General features: G+C 37.1%; 1 protein-coding gene across 1 annotated transcript in view; it reads left to right on the forward strand.

Annotated features, from left to right (window-relative positions):
• Positions 1–25598, forward strand: part of FHIT (fragile histidine triad diadenosine triphosphatase) — a 367077-nt gene that overhangs the window by 111337 nt on the left and 230142 nt on the right. Inside the window, exon 2 of the mRNA XM_031056313.1 lies at positions 2481–2602. Within this exon, the coding sequence (XP_030912173.1) occupies positions 2503–2602 (100 nt within the window). The 5' untranslated portion in view covers positions 2481–2502. The remainder of the gene's footprint in view (positions 1–2480; positions 2603–25598) is intronic.

The raw sequence follows: 25598 nt of genomic DNA on the forward strand, positions 1-25598 counted from the left end.
TAGAGTTCAGGTGACTAAAATCTTGCTCTGCCAGTGGCAGTTTCCTGCCTGGAAGCGCTCTGGAATATTCCAGCCTTGCTGTAGTGTGTTGCTGAACAGTCATGGATATTTCACTTGTACCCATTACTTATTTCCCTAGTGCATTTTTTAGCATTTGTGTTGGTTCTGAGCACAGATGATTGTACTGTGCAGAAAAACACAGAGGATCACTAGGGCAGAAGGCAGCTGAAGTAATATATAATAGATTATGAATAATTGTTTAAGAAAAGTCTCCCATAATCCCTTTGCAGAATTGGAGAGAGTAGCACTGGGAAGTCTGCAATATTACACAGCACAACAGTACAGCTGACACATTAGTTTGAAGCATATTTATCTAGTCTGAATCAAGAGATAGAAATACATTATTCAGATACATTTTTGCATAGTAGACAAAAAGAAAGGGTTTAATACATGCTTTAATTCTATGCATGAGATTTTTAAATTTTCTAATAATTCTGGATCAAGCCACTTGAGCTGTAATGTGATTCTTCAAACTACTGCGAAGAAAGTATGAAATTAGTGCTTTTACTTTACTTATTTTTCCAAGTATTAAAAAAAAAAGACAGGTAGTAAAGTAAGTAAATATCATGTGGTAGGTGCATGATGAAAACATAGTACAGGCAACCTAATGTCACCAATCTTATTTTGCTACTTTTTGCTGTTTTTTGCTTAAGGCAGCAATCAGCCAGAGGACTTCTCCAGTTGATTACCAAATCTCAGGTTCTCTCCCTCCTTAAGTCAAATTTCAAATCATATTTTACATTTAGCATTTATTATTTTGAAGCCTTGTTTCTGTGCTTACTTCTGTCCCTTGTCTCTGGACAGTACCTTTATTTATCAGTGCCCTGGAAGACAGAACAAGAAATCATCAGTAGTACTTTGGTTTTTGTCCATAGCATTGCCAAATGCAAGGGCAGGTGGTACATTTGATTTTCCAGCTTCTGGAGACACCAGCTTCCCATTTCATCACTGGAGGGTAGTCCTGGTATGGAATGTGTTTCTCTCCTTTGTCAGAAGCATTTCCTTCATTGCAAAGAGAACCATGTCTCTTTGCTGAGTTGTGTGAAAACATTCTTGCATGTTTTAATTGGAATGAAAAACCCCCATGGGGGGTTGCTGATGGACTGCTTAAGAGAAATGAGGCAGATTGATTGAAGTTCCTAATAGTCATTTTTTCAAGCATCAGCACAAGATACCTTAAAGCTTTCTGAAATTGTGTGGTGAATATTACCTCATACTCATGAGGTAAGGCGTTACTCTGTTTGGGGGAATGCTTAAAGCTTTCTGAAATTGTGTGGTGATGTTCTGTGTATTGTGGCCATCTCTGCTGTGACATAAGTGGGATGATAAATCAGAATAAATCTCTTAGATTAAGAACTAAGTTTAGGCTTTAGTGTACACAGTAAATGTTCTGTGTATTGTGGCCATCTCAGCTGTGATATGTGCTGTGACAAAAGTGGGATGATAAATCAGAATAAATCTCTTAGATTAAGAACTAAGTTTAGGCTTTAGTGTACACAGTAATCTTGCAAGTAAAGAACTGCAACAGAAGACCCTCCGTGGTTGTAGCAGTAGATTTCCCTGTCTCAGGCAACATATGAAACTGAATTTCCTGATTAGTCACTTGGTTCAAGCTGGGTAATGTGAGTATAATGCTTCCGATGTGTCTCAAGTATTGTCACATGAAATTTGTCATTTTTTCATTTTTCACCCTGCAGTACCTTGGATATTTCTGATTGAATTAAATACTTTAAATACTCTAGGGCTTAAAGACCTAAAATAGACACAGTTGGGACTGTGCTGTAGCTATTTAAGAGAGATTTTCATTCTTGTCACGAAGAGAGAAAATTTTAGTGAATGAAAATGGAATTCTTTGACTTTTTGTAAGAGAAAATGTGGCAGTGATCATCTTCACATTCCAGTTGCTCAAGCTAGAAAGTGTGGATGGAAAATGGCTAAATAAACTTTCTTCAATTTGCCAGCATTTCTTCAGTTGAGGTATTTAATGGAGAGATTTAGAAAATGTGGTTTATTTCATACATCCTGTGTGCACTGATTTGCATTGTGGCAGAAAAAAATGTGAAATCCTATTTGTGCTTTTCAAAGAACACATGACCCAAATGTTTACAGTACAGGACAAATAAAAATGGGAGGGAGAAATTCCATTCCCTAGAATTTTGTAGCCCTGCCAAGATGATGACAGTAGACTTTGAGAAATTATATGTAAATTTTTTGCTTTGGAAAGAAGCCTTTTTCACCACTCCTTCAAAGACATGATCATTTTAGGGAAGATGTAACAACCATTCTAAGACATCCAATGCTTTGATGAGCCCAGGAGGCACTTTCTGCTAGAAGCTACATAGGCAGTTTGATGGTTTCATTCCTGTTGCTTGGAAAGGCAGAGTCAATCCCTCAATTATCTTAACCACTGTCTCTTTCAGACCCTGAAGATCAGCCCTGACCATGCTGAGATTTGGGCAGAACCTCATCAAGCCCTCGGTGGTGTTCCTGAGGACAGAGCTGTGCTTTGCTCTGGTGAACCGCAGGCCGGTGGTGCCAGGACGTATCCTTCCCATGCTGCTGCTCCCTGGGAAGGGCAGGTAGGATGCAACATGGGTTTATTCCAAATCCAGGCAGTGATGTTTGATCAGAAGATGCTTGATCAGTGTTGCAGAGCTGCTGAAAACAGTTGCTTAGCAACTGTGACCTTCGAGGGGAAATTCTATTGACCTTTTCACCACAGAAGATATATAAACAACCAGGTGCTACTAAAAGCATTTTAAAGTCTATTGGAGGTGGTGCTGTTTAAATTCCATATTATGCTAAATAACACATCCCACTTCCCTTTTAATAATGTCACTTATTTTTTGATGTGGTAACTCTTTTATGTAGGATTTTCAAGTTTTCCTGGCTAAATGTATACCATTTGTCAAATACCAGTTGAACCCTGTATGAAGACTTTGAAGACTTTTTTTTGGGGGGTACAGATTGCTTTGATTAATTTAGGTGGGAATGGATTAAATAAGCCATCTGTATAGTGCACACATTTCACGATGAAAATATGAAGCCTCATGGTGTAAGTAAAATTCTTGAGTTTGAAACAGTATTCTAACTTGATTATACAAGATGCTCAATGTACCTATTTAATGTGTTGTGCAGTGTGTTATTTTCCAGTCAAAATTCTGCTGCTCTGTAATTTGTGCTGATTTTAGTGGCTGGAAGTAAAATTTTTCAGAAGTAATTAAGACTGATCTCTTCTTCCATAGATGTTCCTGATAAAATTTTAGGAGGAGCTCAGGCAAAGAATGAATGTGTTGGGGGAAAAAAGGAAGTTGTCTGGAGTTTATTGAAAGTTTTTCTTGTTAGTTTTGTAGTTTTATGTTGGTTTTTTCATAACTTAAAATCAAGTGAATTTTAATATATATTTTTAAACCCAAAATTATTTTTCCTCTGAAGTATGGAGCCTTCCTTTCCTCCTACCAGTTCTGTAGATTATAATTGTTCAATATTGAATTTTTCTCTCCACCTGTTTTGAATGGTGTTTGTGTGTACCAGAAGTCAAAGCATGGCAAAAATGCGCAGACGTCATAGAAAATTTAAAGGTGTTACTGTCTCACCAATATACTTTAATGAATTAAATGAAGAGTTTTTCTGATCTTTGAGTTTCTAAAATTCCAGATGTAAATCCAAGGTGATTTACAGATTTCTCATAACAAAAACCATTTTCAAAGCTATATCAAGACAGTGTCACATTGATCACTGTGTGATGCAGGGCCTGTAAGTGCCTGAGCAGTTGCTGTATGCATTGTGTGGATCAGAGAGTAAATAAAATCTTATCTGTTCTGTGAGTGCAGGTTTTAAAAACAATATTTGACTTTTTTTTAAAATTAATCAGTTAAGTGAACAATTGCATCTGTTGTTAGAGTATTCAGATGAAGCGTTCTTGTTTTAAAGTTTAGTGAGCACCTAGTAATGACAAGTTAAGGAGCCTATAAAACTTAATTATTACAAGCTTCTTTTCTTCTTAAATAATTAAAGATTATAAACTCTCGTTGTATAATTATTGCCGACTTTTGGCAGATACATTTATTTGCTCAGGGTTTAGCTTTGTTATCCCATAATGAGTTTTGCAGTGTATTTTATAGTGTCACATTGTTTTAATAGCTTGTGTTGTAATATATAATGTAGTCTTTGTTTCTCCATTGAATAAATGTTCAGGTAATAAAAACTCAACCCTTTTCCTTTCTCATTACAATGAGAAGAAATTAGGAGAGATCTTGATGTAAAGGCTAGAATACAGTATGTAAAATAGAGCAATTTGCAGTTGTAAGCCTTTTAAAGTGTCTGTATAATGCAGCATTCATCTTGAGACCTGGCAGTAAGAAGTGTATTTTCTTTGTTTTATTGCAATAATTTTATCTGCCTTATCTTTGGCACATATATGACATTTTTTTTCAGTAGAAAATAAAATATTAATGTATGTGAATTAGAGAGACAAAGGAAATCAGTTTGAAAGCTAAATCACTCCAGGTGGTGGCTTTAATTAACTAGTAATGTTGAAATTCCATCTTGAAATGGAGCATAGGGTTGGAATTCTGAATTTGCAGTAATAGTTTTAAAATAAAACTATTCTCTGGGAAAAAGTCTGTCACAATGGCCTTGTGGAGTTCAGTTTGACTCGAGCAATGCCAAAGCAGGCTTGTTCACTTAACACATTGCAAAGTTTTGTTTTGTTTAAAAGCTTTGTTTTGTTTATTTTGATCTGCCAATCCTGTGAATTTATCTTGACATTTGAAAGGCAAATTGTACTAGCAGTCCAAAATTAGGTAGAATAAGAATATAGTATTTATGGTAAGGAAAGGATTTTCCTGTTCCTGGACAGAGGTGCCTCATTTTTCCCAGCATTAGACTTCTGCCCAATGGGTGCACTGAGTTCACAGACTCAGGAACTCAGTTTGTATTGGGATCCCTTTGTGTGATTACTGCAGATTCTTGGATGGGAAGGTGCTGGGTACTCATTGTTGAGTAAGGGATATCCAACATTAAACTGGAATCTTCAGTGTGCAAACTACAACGTGCACATGTGTGGGACAGTAGGAAACATTGACCTCTTCTGGCACAAGAAGACAGAAGAGAGCTGCAGGTGGTCAGGGTGCAGGATTAGTGCGTGTTTCCCTCAGGAGATTCAGTCCCTTTGCTGTCACCTGGCAGGGAAAGACTCGAAGGTGTTGGACCACAGGCTGTATGGAGACGTTGTCACTTGTAATAATAAGGGGTCTGTATCTGCTCTGATGCTGCCGCCTTCTTGTCTGATATCAGAGCAGAAGGCACGTGGCATTGGGGACAGTGTTGATTAATGAGATACTGGATTTTGGAGTGTACTTTTATGATGATTTTCTGGCATTGTTGCAGAGCCAAGAGTCTGGGTGGGAACACAAATACTGTATTCAGTGCACATCTGGGCTGTAAGCTGGGAGTGGGGAGGAGGTAGATGGGTGTTCTGGAAGCTTGCTGGGATAAATTTATACAGGTACCCATTGCCTTTTTTACAAGGGTCCCTGTTTCCTCTCTGTTCTGTCAGCTTGCTGCTTTGCAGAGGGTGATTGTGAAAAGCAGTCACTTGTGGCTCCCTTGAACAGCTCTGTGGTTGTTTTGGAGGAGGCAGCTATTCAATAGCTGGAGCAGTGCAGGGATGTGTCTATAGTCAGCAAATGCATTGTTTCTGTCACACAAAAGGCACAAGACGAACTGAATCAGCTCATGCAAGCAGCATGAGCTCAGCTTCTCCTTGGCTTCTTGCTTGAATTACTTCATTCAGAACCTTGCTGCTTCCATCGAGCAGAACTGTGGTGCTGTTTGAAACAAATTCTGCTCTTTGACATGGACCTTTTGTGCTTTAATATGGTAACAGATACCTTGTGAATGACCTACCATTTTATTGATGTTTTCTTAGCCCTGCACCAGAGCTTTACATGGTTTCACTCCCATCTTCAATAAATATGAACTGGTTTTTACCACTGCCTTTCTTATGGTGTTGTGCAGGGTACTTGTTTTCATCTTGTGTTAAATATGAAAAATGAATTTCAACATTAGCAGAATCCATTTGGAGACTAGGACTTTTTATTATAAATAAAATTATTCATTAGTAATGTCCATTTTTTTTATCAGTAGACAAGGTATTGATCTTTAGATTTGTGTTCAGGGTGCCATAAGAACTAGCACAAAAGGAACACAGCAACATTTGTAAATTGATTGAATGCAGTGTGTAATGACAGAGACAAACAGCAGATCTATGGCAATACTATATTATACAAAGCATTTTTCAGCAGTTTATTGAATTGGTTATTAAAAGGAACAGTCTTTCCAGCTGGGAACAGCAAGCTGAGGGTTATTGGGACCAAGTAATTTTATAAAAATTTGTGGACACTTTGGTTCCCTTACTAAGGACACATGTATGTGTGTAATAAATTAGAATAAACACTTTGCAACAGTTTTTCATATGGGATTGATTATGAAAAGGCTTTTCCATCTAAAAAACCCAACAAAACAGAAATAAAAAAGGAAGACTGTTTAACTGTTATATACTGAATTTTGCTGGTCTATTTTGTACTGCTCTTTTCATAGTTATCTAAGTTTTCCCACCAGAAAGTATTCTGATTGTGGGGAATAGACCATGAATAAAACCCCAAAGCATATGATATTTGCTGGCACCTTCATCACTACATGGAGATAATGGTCATTATTTGTTGCCGAGGCTGTGTGCCGTTCTGTGAGTTCCTGCCGCTTGTTCCTGTTATTAATGAGCAGAGAAAACATTAGTTGAACCAGATGCTCCCTTCAAAGGCCTGCTAACACCCCGAGCTGCACTGTAATTGGTCTGCTGCAGGGGTGGGATGGGATCCAGGGTCAGGCAATGTGAGATTTGCATCTGCTCTGCTGCACAGTTTGTCTGGCTGGGAGCTCCTTGTCATCTGTTGTCACAACGGCTGTATCGCTTCAGACTGATGTGTTCTGTAGTGCCACAAATATTTTCCTAATGCTTTCCTTAAAAAGAAATGGTCTTTTAGCATTATTATTGTTGCTTAATATGTTTTCAATGTACTTTTAATTTAGTTACAGACCTGACAGAGTTTCCACAGAAGATAGCACACTAGAAAGAACAGTAGTATTCTCTCACACGTTTGGTTGAAAACCATGGTATTTATCTTGTACATGAAATTTTAATTCTTCATAAACTTACAGCATTGCTGTTATGATTTTATTTGTACATTACACATTTATCATATCTATATTTATGCTCTGTAAGTATGAATTTTATGGGTTTCAGCCTAAATAAGTGTTAATATTTACCATAAAACTAAGATTAAGAAAATAAAATTCAGTTATATCGCAGAATATATGTTTATATCTACATATTCTAATAATGTACACTGCATGTTTGCAACAGCTTGTTTGAGAGATATCTAATCTTGTAGGAAAGTAATCTTTAGTGCTCATTACAGAAGCTTCCTATACATTACCAGTATTATTAGTTTGTTTAGCACAATGTTAAGGAGCCATCATGTTCCATTTAGCTCTTTAGCAAAGGGCTAAAAGTAAAGGGGTTTGGTAAAGGCTTTGTAATTTAAATAGGAGGCTGGAGATGCAAGGGAATCACAATGGAGACACAATGTTGTTTGGTACAGTAAGGCCTGGACTACTTACGTGAATTTTTCAAAATGTATAATAACTCCAGAAGAGGAGGGCATTAGGAGGAGGATGCAGTTCCTTTGCTGGTTCAGCAAAGGCCTCCTGAATGGGAAGAACTGATATAAATGATGCATCTTATTTGAAAATGGGGGGAAGTATAGAATATATCTCTTCATCAGGAATGTATCTGAAGCTGTTGCATATCGGTGAAAACTCCTGAATTTTTTACCTCAGATCCCAAATAAAGCTGTTCCATGGTTCTTCCTTACTGATCCCTCAAGTAGGATCTATTAATGCCTTATAATGTTTAATTGCACAGATGAGTGTAAGAAAAACAGTTCCTATGCTTAATAACTTTCAGCAAAATTAGGCTGTGTTGTATAGAGGGCAATGAGTGGGACTGTGCCCTTGGCAGCACCAAGCCAACAGAGGATTTGCTGTATTTCCAGCTCCCTTCTGGGAAAAGGGCTCTCCTCCAACAGCCCAAAGAATGACTGATCCTCTCTGTGTATGCAAACCACTTGAACTTGCTGGTGATAGAGGGGCCAGTTAATTATCTCAGGGCTGGAGTCATTTTGTTTGCAGTCTACAAACAAAAGGATGGTGTTTGACTCGCATTAAGAAATGCTGCTACTGAAGATAAGAGATTCAGGGCTCTGTGCACAAAGGCTTGTCTGTATGACTTATTTGTGGGGATGGAGTTCAACTGTCTCATTTGGTCTGATAAAAATGCTTTCTCCCCCTTCAAATCTTGTCTTGCTTGGAAGGTGCTGACTGTTAAAAGAGGATGTCCTTCACCATAAGGATATACAATTGTTTGCATTGTTATAGTTGTGTTAATATACTGATGTTGATGAAAATCCCATTCTAAATCCTTTGTGCCAGTATTGTAAATAGAAAGGGGAAAAAAATTAAAATAATATGTTCCGAAGTATTTCTTGCCTATTTGCAAATGGAATAAATTACCAGTTAAATCACTCACAAGTATTCAGCAGATTAGTGGTAAGAATTCTCAGGCTGTGGCACAACCTACATTGGAAGGGGTTTTAGAAAAGCTGTGTAAGGCCACATAAGGAAGAGGCAGCAGCTCCTAGGCTGGAACCTGTTGCGTCTTACCAGGGCTGTGGAGGGTGAGCAGTTTCTTATTAGTCATGTGTTAAACCAACCTTCAACCCTGACTGTGTGGAGAGTATTGAGATCTCTGGGCTTGTAAGCAGTGTCATAATAGTTTGGATTTATGCAACTAAGTTTCTTGACTACATTGCTAACCAATATTAAAATTCAGCTAAAAACTCCAATTCCATTTCTGTCTAATGGCTTTTGTTCACCTGTTTGTCATCATTGTTGATTGGAACTTATAAACACATGGTTGGAACTTAAACCACATTATGCATGAACCTCTCTACTGCTCTGTGTGTTTCAGGGGCACTCACTGTCCAGTTCTGAAGGTGTGTTAGTAATGTGTGTCTTCTAAAAGTGGAACTGCTTGTCCTTATGAGCTCCAGGGACATGCAGAAAGGCTCTCATTTTGTCATGTTTACCCTCGTTATCAATTTTCAAAGCATGTTACAACTTTAGTTTCAAAGTAACTGAAGTGAATCTAGTTTGAGGTTTCTGTCATTGGGGTGACAGAAATACCTGGTAAAAGAATTTATTTTAGAGTAGCAAGAAACCTGGACAAATGTTTAGTGAGAAAAGCATCAATCTAAGGGGTTGGAAGAAGTCAAGGTTAAAAAGCAGAAGAGCAAAGAAATGTGGAAGGGTATGAAATTAAGTGGTAGCAAACTTTTGTATGAAAAGTGGCAGGGAAACTAAGGCAGGACTCAGGAAATGTTAAATTAGTGTTTCCCTTGAGGTTTAACACAATAATGGGCATTCTTGTTCAAAAACTGTGAAGTCCTGTGTATCTTATCACTCTCTACAACTGCCTGAAAGGAGGTTGTGGGGAGGTGGAGACCAGTGTCTTCTTTAGGAAAAATGTATTTGTCAAAAGGGCTGCTCAGCTCTGGCACAGCTGTCCACTGCAGTGGAGGGGTTGCCATCCCTGGGGGGATTTAAATGATGTATAGATGTGGCACTTGGGTACATGGGTTTGTGGTGGCCTTGGCAGTGTTGACTAGAGGGTTGGACTTCAAGGTCTTTCCCAACCTAACCCACTCTATGATTCTGTAAATAATGAATACTTTTAGTCCAGTAGTTGCTTTCTAGTCTAGTAGAGAGCAAATTTGTAATTGGTGTGCTTATTGAACAAACCTGTAATTTTATCCTTTTTATAATATCAGTAATACCCAAACAAACAAATGGACGGTAGATAACAAGAATAAAGGAGGTGTTTGCTGCTGTTGCACTTTTGACACTATAGAAAATTTATGTTTCTGCATCAGTAGCAGATAACCACAAGCTTTGCATTCAAATTCCAATTACTGTGAACTTCAGAAAAGAAAGGAGTACAAACAAGTTTTTTCCCTCAGTATATAACTGGCTTTAAGTTCAGGGTTTTTTACTCATTTAAGTAGTTTCTGGCTAATGAAGGAGATGACAGTTACAAGCCATTCCCGTTACAGTTTGTGCACCTTTTGTCCTCAATATAGCCATTAGAAAGTGATATGCAGCATACACACAGTTAACCAAGTTCGGGCAAGCTATTGCATGACTTGCTCTTACAGCAGAATATAATTAAAAGAGATGATTGGAATACATGGTTATTCATAATAGATGTCACACAATTACCATAAGTAATGCAATACATGCAAAATCTCCATTTGTAATGAGAATAGATTTGCTGGAAAGTCAGTTGGAAATTTCATTTATTGCTTATTGTTTCCAGCATATTGGGCTATTTTGTGCTATTCAGTGTAATACAACTATGTGTTTTCTTCAGGAACACATTTTTTGAGAGGCATCTGGCATGAGCTTCCTATTGCAACTCCTAAGAGGAGATCCAGTGATTCAGTGTTAATCTGTTATCTCTTCTTGCTGTGAAGAGCCTAATATATGGTATTTTTCAGTTGAAACGTACGTTAATATTCCTTAATGTACCATAATTATATTCTAAAGAAGATATTTCATCATTTCACAAGTAACCATTTTGTACTCCTTATATTTTGAGGACCTCTATTGTGGTTTAACCCTGGTAAACAACTAATCACCACACAGCCACCTTCTTGTTCCCCTGCAGCAAGAAGAGAGAGAGAATTGGAAGGATAAAAATAAGAAAACAGTGTTAGATATGAAGACAATTTAACAGGTAAAGCACAAGCTGCTCACATTATCACTCTCTTCAACTTCCTGAAGGGTGGCTGTGGTGAGCTGGGCGTCGGTCTCTTTCTCCGGGCAACAACAGACAGAACAAGAGGACCCAATCTCAAACTGTGCCAAGGGAGATACAGGCTAGAATTAAGGAGGAAGTTTTTCACAGAAGGAGTGATCAAATACTGGAATCATCTACCCAGGGAGGTGGTGGAGTCGCCATCCCTCAATGTGTTTAAAAAAAAGACTGGATCTGGCACTTGGTGCCATGATCTAGTTGAGGTGTTAGAAGATGGGTTGGACTCGATGATCTTAAAGGTCTCTTCCAACCTAGAAATTCTGTGGTTCTGTGACATGAGCAAAACAAACCAAGAAATTAATTCTCTGGTTCCCATGGGCAGGCAGATGTTCAGCCATCCCCAGGAGAGCAGTGCCCCATCACATGGAGCAGTTTGAGCACCCCTTCGCTTCCTTCTTTCTCCCACACCTTCTTTGGATTCCTTCTCCTTCCCTTAGCTCTATATGCTGACCATGACCCCTGATGGTCTGGGATACCCCTTGGGTCAGTTGGGATCAGCTGTTCCAGCTGTGTCCCCTTCCCAGCTCCTTGTCCCAGCTCCACAAGGTGGGGTGAGGAGCAGCCAAGCAACCCTGCAAACATCCCTGAGTTGTCAATGCTGTTTCCAGCACAAATCCCAAACTGCCCCAGAGCAGCTCCTGTGGAGATTAACTCCACCCCAGCCCAAAACCAGTACAACCTTCAGCAGTCAAGAGGGAAGTAAAGGGCATTCCATGTAAATGGGAAATAAGGAGGAATGCTGCCTGGAATGAAGGAACAGGCCGCTGTGATGTGCCATCCTAGTGCTTCTCCAGAGCATAGAGTGATCTATATCTCTTCAGACTGCATGGTGTAGGAGTTAGTCTTTTGAGGGTAAAGCCAATTTACTGTATTCCCACAATGAGTGCAGGTGCAAAGATCTGGAGAGAGTCCAGTCACCAACAGAGATTTCTTCCAACACAACTTAAGGAAAAAGGAAAATCTTGAGCACAATTGCTTTGCTCTGACACAGTACTAGACTTCCACATACATGTGTAAAATAGCTTGAGTTTTGAGATGCAAGGCTTCAAGTCTGTTTGGCTTCAGCTCTTCTGGCTTCTATTGTTTTTAGGTAGAGTGAAGTCCTTCCCTCCCTGTTTTCCTCCTCTCCAGTGCACAGCACAGGTAACTCACACCCAGTGCTGTGCTTTCCCCCTCTGGCTGCTCCAGAGGGGAGCACGTTACAGGGTCTCCCACCTCCTGTGTGTCCAAAGGTGCTCACCTGTGCTCCTTCTTTTGTTCAGGGAATGTTTTCTCTGTGGTTTGAAGTGATAAGTGAGATTATCAAGTACAGTGATTCCAAAAGGTACCATAATTGCTTTGCAGAGCTTCAGCGGAGGGTCAAGCACCTTCTCTGAGCAGGTAATTGGGTAAATTATGTTTTAGTAAGTTGTCTTTAGTAAAGTTAGATATCAACATGCAGACAATGGAGGCTTTGTTGTAAAATGAGGCTACAGTAGGAAATGGAGTACATAATTCATGGATACAGATGTATTTCACTTTATCACTCATACCATATCTGGGTTTCTAAGGCTGCACAAGTGTGCACAGGCTGCTATTCATTTGCTAATGTATTTTACTTGTGCTGCTCCTTGTAACCTGCCGGCTTCTACTGCTTCTAATCAAAACATGAAAACCTCAGCATCTCTCAGTGTTCTCTCTTGAGTAAATGTTCATCTTGTACAATAAAAGTTGAATATTCTCCTTCTGATGCTCCAGTGTAACATTGTACTGAATTCAGATGAGTGATCCCTCTAAGAGGCTGCCTAAGAGCTGTTGCTTTTAGTTCAGGATTCAATGATCTTTTCCTGTTGGTAATTGGGAATGTATTGAGGTGGCCTGTTACTATTTGCTCCATAGAATTAGAAATTGTGTGCAATGAGTATGAATTTAGGTACGTAAATTTGGAAATTCTGCTTTTTGTTGGTCTGGTTTTTTATTGGTCTGATGAGCATTTCTGGTCCGATGAACTTTGTGTATCAGAATATGTGATTTTGCTCCAATGTGTATGTAAAAATGGAACTATTTATGAACATATTTTAAAAATGTGTCATTGTTTCATTCAGTATTTCCTTTTCTGTCACTCCCATGTAGAATTTGCCTGCTTGTAGAGAAAGAATATATGATATAGACTATATATTTAAATTATGCCATAGAAATGAACATTGCCAGAATCCAGGCACTGTGAGCACACATTGCAGGAACACTTTTTTTGGCTCAGTTTCATTAATGATGTTTTAGGGGTAAAGCCTGACTAATTTGGGATTTAATTCACTTTACTACCTTCATACACCAAAGATAAAGGTGAGGAAAAAATATAGTGAGCACCTGGCTCAGTAAATAAACAGCATTTCTGGCTGGGAAGAATCCTAGAGCCCAATTGTGAAAGCATTATATTTCTGGTGACATTATTGATTTCAAAATGGTGTGTGATTTGGAGAGCAAGGGGAAGAAGGGAGAAGTAGAGAAAGGGGAAGGGGAAACAGGTTTATATATATGGGAACAAATTTTCCAGGAATAAAAGTCTTAGATTAAAAATGGCATTAATAAGAGCTATAGCTGTACATCTGAATCTGGGGATTCCTGAACTAGGAGCAGAGGTTTGTTTTGTTTTTTTTTTTTTTTTAATATTTAGAGTAAATTTTGTGACTGAAACAAATTGCTGGAGGAACATTTGTTATTATCTGGTACTTTGAAATCAAGATTGAACTTCTCTTTAAGATTAATAAGAAGCTAATATCTGTATGGAGGAATAATAATAGAATCTGGGTTGACATGGAGGAATTGAGAATAATTTCTCTCTTTTTCTCTCACTCAATGACTGATATGGACTGTTAGTGGGACAACAATGAGCTGTGACATTTTTTTCCATTCTCAAGCCTTCAAAATGGAATTTCATCTTTAAAAGAAAGACTGATATAAAAAGGAAGGGAAAAAGGTCTGTTAGGAAGTGAAGCCAAGATAATTGGATAAGCTTTCAAAGGAGAGGTGCATCTTATTTCTGAAGGGGTATCATTTAACTTTGGTAATAGGGAGAATTATAAATAAAGCAGTTTTGTTGACCTCTTAACCTCATATTCCTGACAGGAGCTTGAAAGGGAACATAAAGTTACTCTATTTCTAAATATCTGTTAATAGCTAATTTAGAATTTGTTAAAATTATGCGTAACTCATATATAGTAACTCATATATTAGTGATTGTATTTCTGTACATTTTAACACTTAACTTCTGTGAATTGCATTAATTGTAGGGCAAAATTCAATTAATTTGACCTGCATCTGAAAAAAAAGTCTGTTTTGGGTTTTTAACTGCCTGATCATGAGGACATAGCAGGGCAGCTGTGCCAAGCTTTACCTGCCTGTTGAGTGTTTGGTGCAAGCACCACTAGCAATACTGCAAACAATCTAATGCTTTCTTCTTAGAGCCAATTGCTTCCTGTCTCAGTGTTCTGTATAAAATTTTGGCACATTTTCAAAATTAAATTGTGTGTTCTTCCCCCTGCCAATTGCTTTAGCTCCAGGTAGTGCAAATTAAAGACAAAATGAAGGCAAACTTTTAAATTCAATTTGCATAGCGCTGTTATGGTGGAGGGAAATTATGCTGGGAGTGAAAAGTCTGTAAGCACTTTGAAATAGGATAAATGTATTTTTCAAAACACTCTCCTTAAAAAAATTTAGTGAGCTACTTGAGACATGGCTGCTTACACTAAGAAGCAGAAGAACTAGCAGAGTATTGCAAGAAAGTTTTTTTTTTTGGCTGTGTTTTTTTTTTTTTCCACAGTCATTTTGAGTGAATGCAAAACATGGAATTGACACCCTTCTTAGGTAGTGAGAAGATTTTCAGGATAAAAAAAAAGCAAGCCACTTAATTAGTATCCAGTCATGTGGAAGCATACTAATGACATTTCTGCTCAATTAATGTTTCCTTACTATGGCCCTATCAATATTAATAAAATAAGTTATACTTGCTTGTCTTTCAAAAAAATCTGAATTTGACCTGGAGAAAGTTCATCACAAAAATATTGCAGAGTTGTACAAAGCAATGTTAATGAAGCACTGCTGACTTAACATAATATTTTGCTGAGGCTATTTTTGCTTAGAAAACAATGCATTTTTCCCTTTTCTCTCATGTTCCTTAACAAAATTAAATTAAATGCATCTAGTATCAATTTTGACTTATTTATAAATACCCGTGATATTGAATATATGTCTTTTAATGTGGAGAAACATCCTTCTTACATGAGAGTTTGGTGTTAAAAGAAAGGACACAGTAGTTTTTATAACATTTATTAAATCTTTATATACAAATCTTAAGCTTGTTTGACCCGTTTTTAAACTGGAGGGACACAAAATGTCAATATGAGTTTTCTTTTTCTGCATATGAATGATAATCATAATCCAAACCTCCAGTAAGAGTCCAGGTCAGGATTTATTCATCCTTAAACAAGAAAAATTTGGTTCATTTATCTGGCATTCACAGCAGCATTGCTTGTTTTACTAGAACCCTGATGTGTGGTGTGGATTCTTTGTTTTTGTTGAGGACTGGTTTTTTTACATTTCATGGTGTTTGAGAAGCCCATGGATTTATCTGCTCATTTGTATCTGTCCAGTGCTTGCAGTTTAGCAGACAGTTTGCAAAACTGCCTGCTAAAACCGGGGCATTTTTGTGTGCAAATTAAACAGATGCTTTTATGTACCTGCCATAGGTGAGAATTGAGAGAATTATACATGGGATCTATTTGGAAATATAATGGGGTTTGATCTTCCTAATTTAAATACCAGCACACATAATTATGAGTATTTTGATATGAAACAGGTACAAAGAATCTGGCACTACTAAATGAAAGGGTAAAATAATTACTATTTTAACCAAGCTGTAAAAATGCAAGGTCCTCTTCTGTGCAATGGTTAGATGGCTGTTGTACCTATGTATTCAAAAAATCTACTGCTTTTGAGATATTCTTCTATTTATTCCACATGGGGGCATGGTGAGGGAGCAGGGGAAAGGGAGTGATGTGCAATCCAGCTTTGAGTCTTTTCTCAGATCCCCCTTGATCTTTAACCATCACATTGATGGTACCTGAATGAATTTAACTTTGTACCTCAGCTAAAGTGTTGTCCATGGGGGATCATTTTATATTGCCTACAAGATATCACAGTAAAGGAAATAATGTGATTTGATACCTGTGTTTTGTCACGATTGAAAAGGCACAGAGAGATGCTCTATTTGTCTTTTTAAATAATGAAAGTTGAATCAAGATTGTCATCTGATCTGTCAGAGGATTCAGCAGCAATAACTATCTCCCATCTTATTACTTCTCCTTCCCTTTTTAAACGTTTTAATCTTTGCAAGAAAAATTGTCAACTGTTGTAGATCTCCAGTGTTTGTTGTGCCCGTTTACTGCATGACATAAGGATAGGTTCTTACTTCTAAAGACTATTTCCCAAGTTGGTGATTTTGTGAGGAGATGACAGCGTTCTCACCTGTCAGACACCTCCTGTGTTCCTTATCCCTTCAGGTGTGCAGAGAAAAAACAGTAATTTACTAAATCCATGCTCTTTATCCCTGCAGGTTTGAAGAGAGAAAAATCATGATTTATCTAATCTGGTTCTGTTTTTAATTTGTATTTTGGTTTTAAATGGTATTTAAGGCTTTTTCTGCCATATGTATTTGGTGGCTTTGATTTTTCAAAGCCATTGCTGAGAGCATGTTGCAGGTCTCCTTTGATAATTGTTTCCACTCATAGGCAGGGGCAATTTCATTAACTCTAAAAAGATCAATATTTGTCCTTCTTAGCAAGATGTGCTTACTTGTTATTCTTAACACTGTACCAGTTTGTCAGTAGTCACAGACTGACCAAAATTGTTCATTTCTACCTACAAGGGGTAGAAGATAGCTTTTAGAGTAAGATACTCTGACACATAAGCAATTTGAGCATATTTCCCAGTTGGAATTCACATTTTTGGGAACATGTGACCATTAAAAAGATGTATTTATAAGCGTTTTTTTTCTTAAACTAAAAATGCCACTACAAATGCTGAACAAAAGAGGAAGAGAAACAGTGTGGAGGTATAAATTGTGTTTGTGTTTCTCATGAGAGATAGTAGACCTTTAACTGTCCCTCTATTGCAGGGCTGAGGAACTTCCCTGTGAGTTCCTTATCCCATTGTCCTTGTTCCTTGCATTGGAGTGCAGTGAAAGCCAGCAGACTCATCTAAAACTAATGTTATTCCAACTCTTGAATCTAATTTTTGTTGGTTGTCAGTTGAGCTGATGCACTCTGCAAAGCCTCTGCTGTCAGAGCCACAGAATTCTGAATATCTGTTTAAGAAGGTCCTTTGTGACATCCTAATTATATTCCATGACAGCCTTGTTTGTTCAGTAAAACAATGAAACTGAAAACTTCCAAAATTAATTTTAATATAAACACATATTCTATGCAACACAGTGATAAACCTTGTGAAAGTGCCATTCCCATTGAGTAATTAAATATCATTACCTGTAGTGACTGCTGGATTGTCTGTTATTTGTTAAGGAAAGGGAAGCATAAGTGTGCTGCATATACTGAAAGCAATTCAATTTGCCCAGTTAGCAGCAAGGTTTAAGATTAATTTCCCTTCCATGATTCACCTCATGATATTACTTGTTTTGTTCCTTTTGATGTAAAAATATTAGCCCTCAAATGTTTTTTATTTTATATTGTTGAGGCTTACATTAATTCTAAAAGCTTCTAAGCAGATTCAGTTGAAAATTGAGTTTAAAATATCCATTCCATATGAAAGAAAAAAAAGCAGTCATCATCTTTCTGTCCTCCTTCCTGGAGTTCTGGGCACACTGAATGCTGAGGATGTGACACAGGCTGCTGTTTTCTTTAGAGCTTTAAATCTGCTCTGTTAGACACTGAATCCCAGGGCCTGGTCTTCACCACTCTGCAGTATTTGGTAATAAGGATATGATGATGCATTTGGCACTAACCAAAGGAAGTAGAGAAGTAATTAATTAGGTTTGACTCTGCAGATGACAGTCTAGCTCAGATCACTTCGGACTATAAAAATACCACAAATGAAAGACATTTGGAAGTAGTTCCCAATAAGTGGAAAAATGTCTTCTTTACTGGAAAATAATTTTAATGCAGCTGGAGAAACAGTAGGGAATAACTCAAACTGGTAGACTCTTAATTCCCAGTTCCCTCCAATACCTTTTGGTAGCTATCAGAGATTTAGAACGGTGAAGAATAGGTAATGTGAAGGGAAACAATATTTTTTCCCAGTTCTTCAGAAAGCAGAGATAATTAAACATAAATAAACTCTAGATCAGCTTGTTGTATATGATGGCAGCTCTTTACTCAATAAAATGTCTCCATTTATTCCATGGCTGTGCTGGTTTAGTTGTTTCAGATGTAAGTTAGGGATGCCAACAGATGTACATTGCTCCATGCATGAGGCTGGACTAATATGTGGAGGGAAACCCTGTCATTTACTCAGGTCATATTCAACAGGATTCTTGAGTTTTGCTGAACTTCTCCTGTTTCATAAATGACTGAGTTGATTGTGATTGCTTAAAAGCACATTCCTATCAGTGATTCAAACTAGATGAGGAACTGAAGAACATAACTGCTATAATCTAATGAATTTTCTTCTTTTCCCATACATAAAATACTGTAATAAATTAAAGACAATCTGATAAAAAGGCTGGTTTTGTCTTTTAATATTAGACTCAGAGACTAATTTCAGAAGTAGCAAATCTGTAGCTAAGAGGAAAGTTGGATTTTAATAAGGCTTTTGTAATCTGGTAAAATACAATATTCAAAAGAGGTCTTGTCCTTACTTGTATTTTTTGTAAATTTTAAATATATTTTTCCTTGTATTCATTTTTCCATTTCTTTGCCTATTGTGTATGTGTCTCATTTAGAAGGTTGTGGTAAAAGGGGGATTCCTAATAAAGTCACAAGGACTATAATTTCTTAAAGAGTCCACTTAAATCAATAAATAGCTACTGATAGCTGCTTAATGGCTGTCTAAGAACCTCTTACTGTTTTTCTTGACAATTGTTTTGATGGGAGGAAAAAAAAAGGTGTATTCATGCAAAGGAAGTCTTTTAGATTACTTCCTGTAGTAGTTTGATAGTAAGTATTTACACTGATAAGCTGGGCTGAGTGTAGTGTTTTGTAATGTTTGGTATAATAAAATAGAACTCTTTTAACTCCACAGCTGAATATGATTCTTTCCTTTTTCTGATGTTGGTTTTGATCCACTGCAGCAGATTTTGAGTTGTGTTGAGGTAAACTTTAAGTCATTGCTTTCAAGAAGAGGAAAATATTACTGATAACAAATTTCCTTGCATAAGTGCTACATTCTCATTTTGGATCCAGACAGCTTTAATCAGCAATCAGTTTCCTGGGGCAGTTATGTCTCAGTGTTTGAGCCCTTGTTAGGATCACTAAGTCACCCATAGGACCAGCAGATATGATAAACTTGGTGTGTGAAGAACATGGTGGTTTTAGGTGTATCAAGTGAACTCATCTTCACATCAGGACTTGCTAGAGCTGAAGAACTAGTGTTTGAATTTTCAATATATTTCTTTGTCACGAGCAAATATTCAAAATCATGATCCTTCTTTTAAATGGAGATGCATCACACAGACTCTAAAATCTAAATGATATGTGCTAGTTTCATTTGGAAGTATAATTAAGGTGTATAATGTCATTTAACTGTTTAATGAACTCTGCATAATGTAATGGAATACAAATATTTGACCTTCCTGACAGTGACTGATGGATTGAAGTGGCACAGCATGATATCATTAGAATGTCAAATAACATCATTATTCATGATTATCAGGAATTATTCAGGTGACATGGCAAATGTAATAGAAAGCTATTATTTTTGTGGGGGCCTCAGATTGACTTTCTTTGTCAGTATCAGTCTTTTGATGATACAGGGGGAAGATACTCAGATTTATTGAGCTACAAAGAATTAATATTATAGGTTAAACAAATGTCAGTAATATCAGTAAAGTACTTTCAGTAGGTCACATCATGTATTAAGTGTCCAAGAGTAACTACTGCAGGTAATGTTTTAACTTCTGCTAAAAACTAAAGCCATCTTTAGATTACAGGTGTTTGCAGCATAAAAGTATATCAATAACCACTATCTTCTGGCTGATATTTTTGATCAGCAGAAAGGAAAAATGCCATGCAGTGTTTACAGTAGAGCTGCAATTTCACCCTCTTTTCTCAGAGCCTACCTTTGGAGCCTAGACCTTTGTTCTGAGAGAATTTAAACTGAAATCACAACAAGGTGTTATTCTGTCACTTAAATGCTCAGGAAGTTGATTGCTTGGGGCAGGAAGTACCATGGACTTGGAACACTCAAGTGCCTAAAAATATGTGATTGACCATTGTAGATGGCTAAGACTAACCACCCTCCTGATTTCTATAGCTGCCTAGATAAACACATGCTGTCCAAAGATATTAAAGCTACTGCCTTTGTGAGGTACTGCTACAGATTTACCACAAACTATAGAATTTAGCACAATTGGCTTTTATTTTACTTCCCTGTTGAATTTTGTAATTTTTAAACTTGCATACAGCCTCGCAGGAAGCATCCCTTCTTTTTACCCTCTTTTTCCCCCTCTGTAGATACACTGACAGTAATTTGGAGTGCTTCTTGATGTGTGTATTAAACCTAAATCACAATCCTAATGCTCCAATTTACTTTTTGTTCATGATGTGCAAGTCATAAAACCCCTCTGAAGTTGGTAGCTTGGGAATTTATGTGGAAGGATATTTTCTCTTAAGTGCCTGTATGATGTAAATGTGCTTGAATGGGCTGACAGAAGGCCAGGTGATTTCCAGTACCTATTTTTAGGGTGTTAAAATCTTCTGAGTATTCTTTTGCTCCTTGCTGCTCTGGGCTTCTACCTCAGTCAACAGGTTTTCAATCTCACCAGAACTCCCACTTCACAAGTTGTCAAAGGGCTGCTCAAGCAGGAAATGGGAACCTTGAACATAGTGTGTGTGATTTGAGGTGTGCATTATTACCAGGGAGTTGAAAAGTAGCCTATCCTTGGATATGCAAAAGATGGTGAGTTATATCCTTGTACTGATTAGGAAAGTCTGCCAATGAGAGAAAAGTTCTTGTTGTCATATATTTTTCCTTTTTAAATGACTGGAATACAATTACAAAACTTTGTTGGGGTTGGCCAGCTGTTCACCCCCAGCAGCTGGGTGGGCAGTGCCTTGCGTGCCAGGGGCTGCAGCTGCAGCAGTGCCATGGCTTGGTGGCAGAATGGGGACAGTGTTTATCAGATGCTTCCAAGTTGAACGCTGTGCATATACAGAGTGTGTTGCTCCTCTGAATACAGAGGATCCTGGCTTGCAAAGCAGTTCCACAAGAAAAATCCCTGTGCCAGAAAGCTGCAGGCCAGAGCCAAGGGCGCTGACCGAGTCATGTGTACAACATAAACAAAATCCTTTGTGATTTTCATCATCATGTTCTGTTATTTTATTGCACTTAGCTTACAGAACAGAATAAAACAAACATAAGACCAGTCAAAATGGTGCTGATTTGACCTTTGTGTACTTGTGTGAATAGTCCTTATTAATTTAAGGTCTTTCTACTTATTCAAATGAGGCCATTTAATAAAACTAGCTTTGAGTAGAACTTTCTAGGAGCAGATGCTGTATTTATAGAGCAAAACCATAATTTTAAATCTGTATGAAATCATAATAAAAATAAAAAATTATTACATATTACTGTCTTTGGTTACATATTTATAATTTATTCTAAATAAAAGGAATTATGTATATGTGGGGTCAATAAATTGTTTTCTCATAGATTCAACTGTCTTTCCTAACTGAGCTTGCCAGTTTGGGCTAAATTCATGAGAACAGTAGTATAAAGGATTTTGGATATGAACATTTATCATGTCTGTACCATGATAATATTTACATTTTATACTTTATCTTTAGGCTGGAAATGTTAATTCCCTGCCAGATTTGGCAGAGGGGCAGATTGTATGTCAAAAGTAAGTAGGCAGCAGAGTGGAGGAGAGATACTAATGGTGACCCAAAAGGAAGATTTTACAGGAGTTTGCCTTTTACTAGACAGTAGAGAAATTACACTAAACTGATTCCCTGAGGCATAGATCCATATGAAATCAGTTTGAGTTTGGGTGGGTTCCTAAACTGTTTTCATTGTTTTTGAAACCCTTTGTTTATTGTATCATTAGTAAAATAGAAATGAAGAATGTCTTTCTATTTAAGAATTGCATTTCTCTTGAAGCCTTTGAAATATTTTAGTAAGCATATAATATTGTAATCACATAGCTTAGAATACATCTGAGACTGGAATTTGTATATTCAGATACTCCTTTTTGATCGTTGATCAGGCATGTGTTTTATTTTCAGGAAGCTGCAGCACTAGTACAATATAATTTAGCTGATTCCATTCTCTTTTTAGTTTGTTGCTTTTGTCCAGTGCTTGTGCATATGTTATCTTGCTTGATGACGTGGGAAAAATTGTAATGGATTAAAATGCTTTTTAATGAATTATAATTGCCTGTATTCATAAGATATATGAAGTAGAAATAGCTTTGTGAGCCATAACAGTTACAGGAGGAGATCTATATTCTGTAAGGGTTATATTTATCTCAAACTCTGATGAAAAGAGAAATTGAGTTATGATATGGAAAATAAACATGAGATTTAGGCTTTTATCCTTTCCAGTGCAGGTGACTGAGGTTTTCCATAGGAGGATACATTTGCTGTAGATTTTACTTGAAAGAGGGCTAATTATGCATATGTGGTGTCCTTGATCTCTTTGTAGAGTCTCTCAGCTCCTTTTCCTTTGGCTATACAGGACAAACAAACAGCAAACAAATAGAAAAGCCCTAATTTAATGATTACTAGTTGCCTCAAAAAATAGGAGGGTGGAAAATTGCATCTCATCAATTTTTTATGGCTGTTATTGGAGTCAGGGACTCTGTTCAGCACATAGTTTGCAGATTGATTGTAAACGACTGCTATGTTCCGTCTTGGATTCTCAGTCTTTTCTGCTGGCTTGTAGGGATTATCAGGTCTCTTATAGCGAGTTTAATGGATCAACAATCAGGTTTGATCTAAAAGATACTGTTTTCCTGTATAATAAAGAAGATCTCCAGTGTCCTAGGACTTGCTTTCTTTAGTTTTCCATCCTGTCTGACCATAGATCCAAGCAGAAATTTCACATACTTATTATAAGGCTATTTATATTCATGACTATTTCTATATAGAAGCAACAAAATGAACTTTTGAATAATGCCTTCATTAAAATTAAAAAAAGCTTTTAAGAAGTCTGTTGCTTTGATGTAAATATGGAGTAAGGAGAACACTGCTTCATCTTATATTTGAATCTGGTATTTGAATTCCATGTTTTTTCATCATCTTCAGGCAATGTTGCTTTTCTAGCAGTGTGGGGCTGTGCACTGTAAACATAAAGAGATAGTAGAATGATTACACATAGAGTACTTCTCATAAATATCTTTTTAGTCTAGTTTAGGCACTAGAACAAGTACTGTTGTAATGGCACATGTAGTTCTCTTCCTGATGTAGTAAATTTTAAGGGATCAATAACAGCTTAAAGACAGAATTAGTAGCTACCTCGCATGTCTCCATATGAATGTAATGGCTGTCTTATCTGTGAGGAGCTGATGGCTATAAAATGAAATGCATTTAAATAAATGCCTAAGGATGATTAAAATATCATACAGAACCAAAGCACTTCAGCTGTAGATAGTCATTAAATTGACCATTAATAACTTTACAATATAAGGGAATATTACTGTATTCATAAATTTTGCATGCAGATTTTATTAAGCTGGCATATTATATGAATTGATTCCTTGACACCTTCTGGCTGCGGCTGTATAGATAATAGTGTCTTGTAGGAGTTTTCTATAATCTGGGAATTCTGATTGACTGTTCCCAGCTAGAAATCAGAGTTTTGTTCTGGGTGGCAATTCTTCCAACCAGCTGTTAATCAAGGAATGTAATTATAGTATTGTGTTTAGAATGGTCATAATGTTTTGTCAGCATTTCAGTCACAAACTTCTGTTCTTCCAATGCTTGTAACTTGAACATGAGAACATTCTCAGACCTGTCAATTATGGTTACAATTATGGTTTAACCTCCTTTTAACTTCTGAAGAGCAACTGTGGTGACACCTTGTATTCAGCCAGGGTCACCCCACCACCATTCTGTATTTGCAGAAAGTGTATATGGGGGTGTGTGTGCTCACACACAAATGAACACAGCCTTTATATTTGTAATACCAGCCCAGTATAGTCAGGCCTTCAGTGACATTTCTTATATGTGAATTAAGAGCAAATATCCCAAATTATAAAATAAGGTATATCTTTAGCTTGTGATAATCATTGTAGAATGCTTTTTAATACTGTTCAGGGAGAGAAATTGGTAGGACATAGTAATAATAACCTAAAAATTTCTCTTTATTAAAAAAAATTAAAAAGTAGTTGGAAATAAATCAGAATGAAAAGTTTGAATCTGATTATTTCCACAATGTTAACTTAGATTTATTTCAAATGCATTCAGGAAAATACAATATGTGGATCAAAAGGAAAATGTATTTTCTGCAGTTTGACAATATAATTTCTCTAGTATGACAGTATCTCCTGCTGATGAATTTCATCTTTCATACAAAGTATGAGGTTTTTCTCAACTGGAATATGTTTTGGTTTTTAGAATCATTTAAATATAATTAACCAAAAGGATAAAGTTGAAATATTTTAAACTTATCATGAGGTGAGAATTCATTTAAACAATTCACCTGTAGGAAATATTACTTTAAGCAACCTCTTCTTGCAATATGTTTCTATTTTAATATGAGGTCGTTTTTCTACAGGAAACAAGTTTCTAAACAAAATCAGGTTGTTAAGGTTTGCTTAGAAGTAGCAGATTGCCAGAAAGGTGGTGAGGAAACTCCAGTTCTTTGCAAAATGCCTTTCTCTCAGTGTCCCTGTGTGAAAATCTTCTGCTTAAACTTTCTTCTATAAGAAATATTCTGACTTGTTTAGAAGCAAATCTTGTTACTTTTAATGTGCAAGGCAGTGCTTATTTATCTCAACTCACGGGTAAAAGTTAAATTCATACTTCAATCAGAACTACAGCACAGAGAAGGGCTGGTTTATAGGGCTGGAACAAAAAGCATGGTAAGAGAGTTCTGCATTAAGGAGCTTTCTACACATCAGCTCTTTGAAAGGCAGTAGTTTTTGTTTTTCCATTTTACACTTGTACTAGCCCTGGGGCTGAGGCTGTAGGAAATGTTAGTCTAAGGGGATCCTGATCAGCGATCCCAGCGCTCGGAGCTCCGGAGGGTGCTGAGCACACAGAGCCCAGCCAGAGGTGGGAGCCAGCATCAACCAGGGGCTGCTCTGGCTGGGGGAGGGTGACACTGTGCTTTTGGCTTTACACATCAGTTGTTCATAGGTGTAAGATGCTCATAGAAATTTAAAGACATTGCTAGC

This window comes from Geospiza fortis, unplaced genomic scaffold, assembly GCF_000277835.1.
Source record: "Geospiza fortis unplaced genomic scaffold, GeoFor_1.0 scaffold70, whole genome shotgun sequence".
NCBI classification, from domain to species: Eukaryota; Metazoa; Chordata; class Aves; order Passeriformes; family Thraupidae; genus Geospiza; species Geospiza fortis.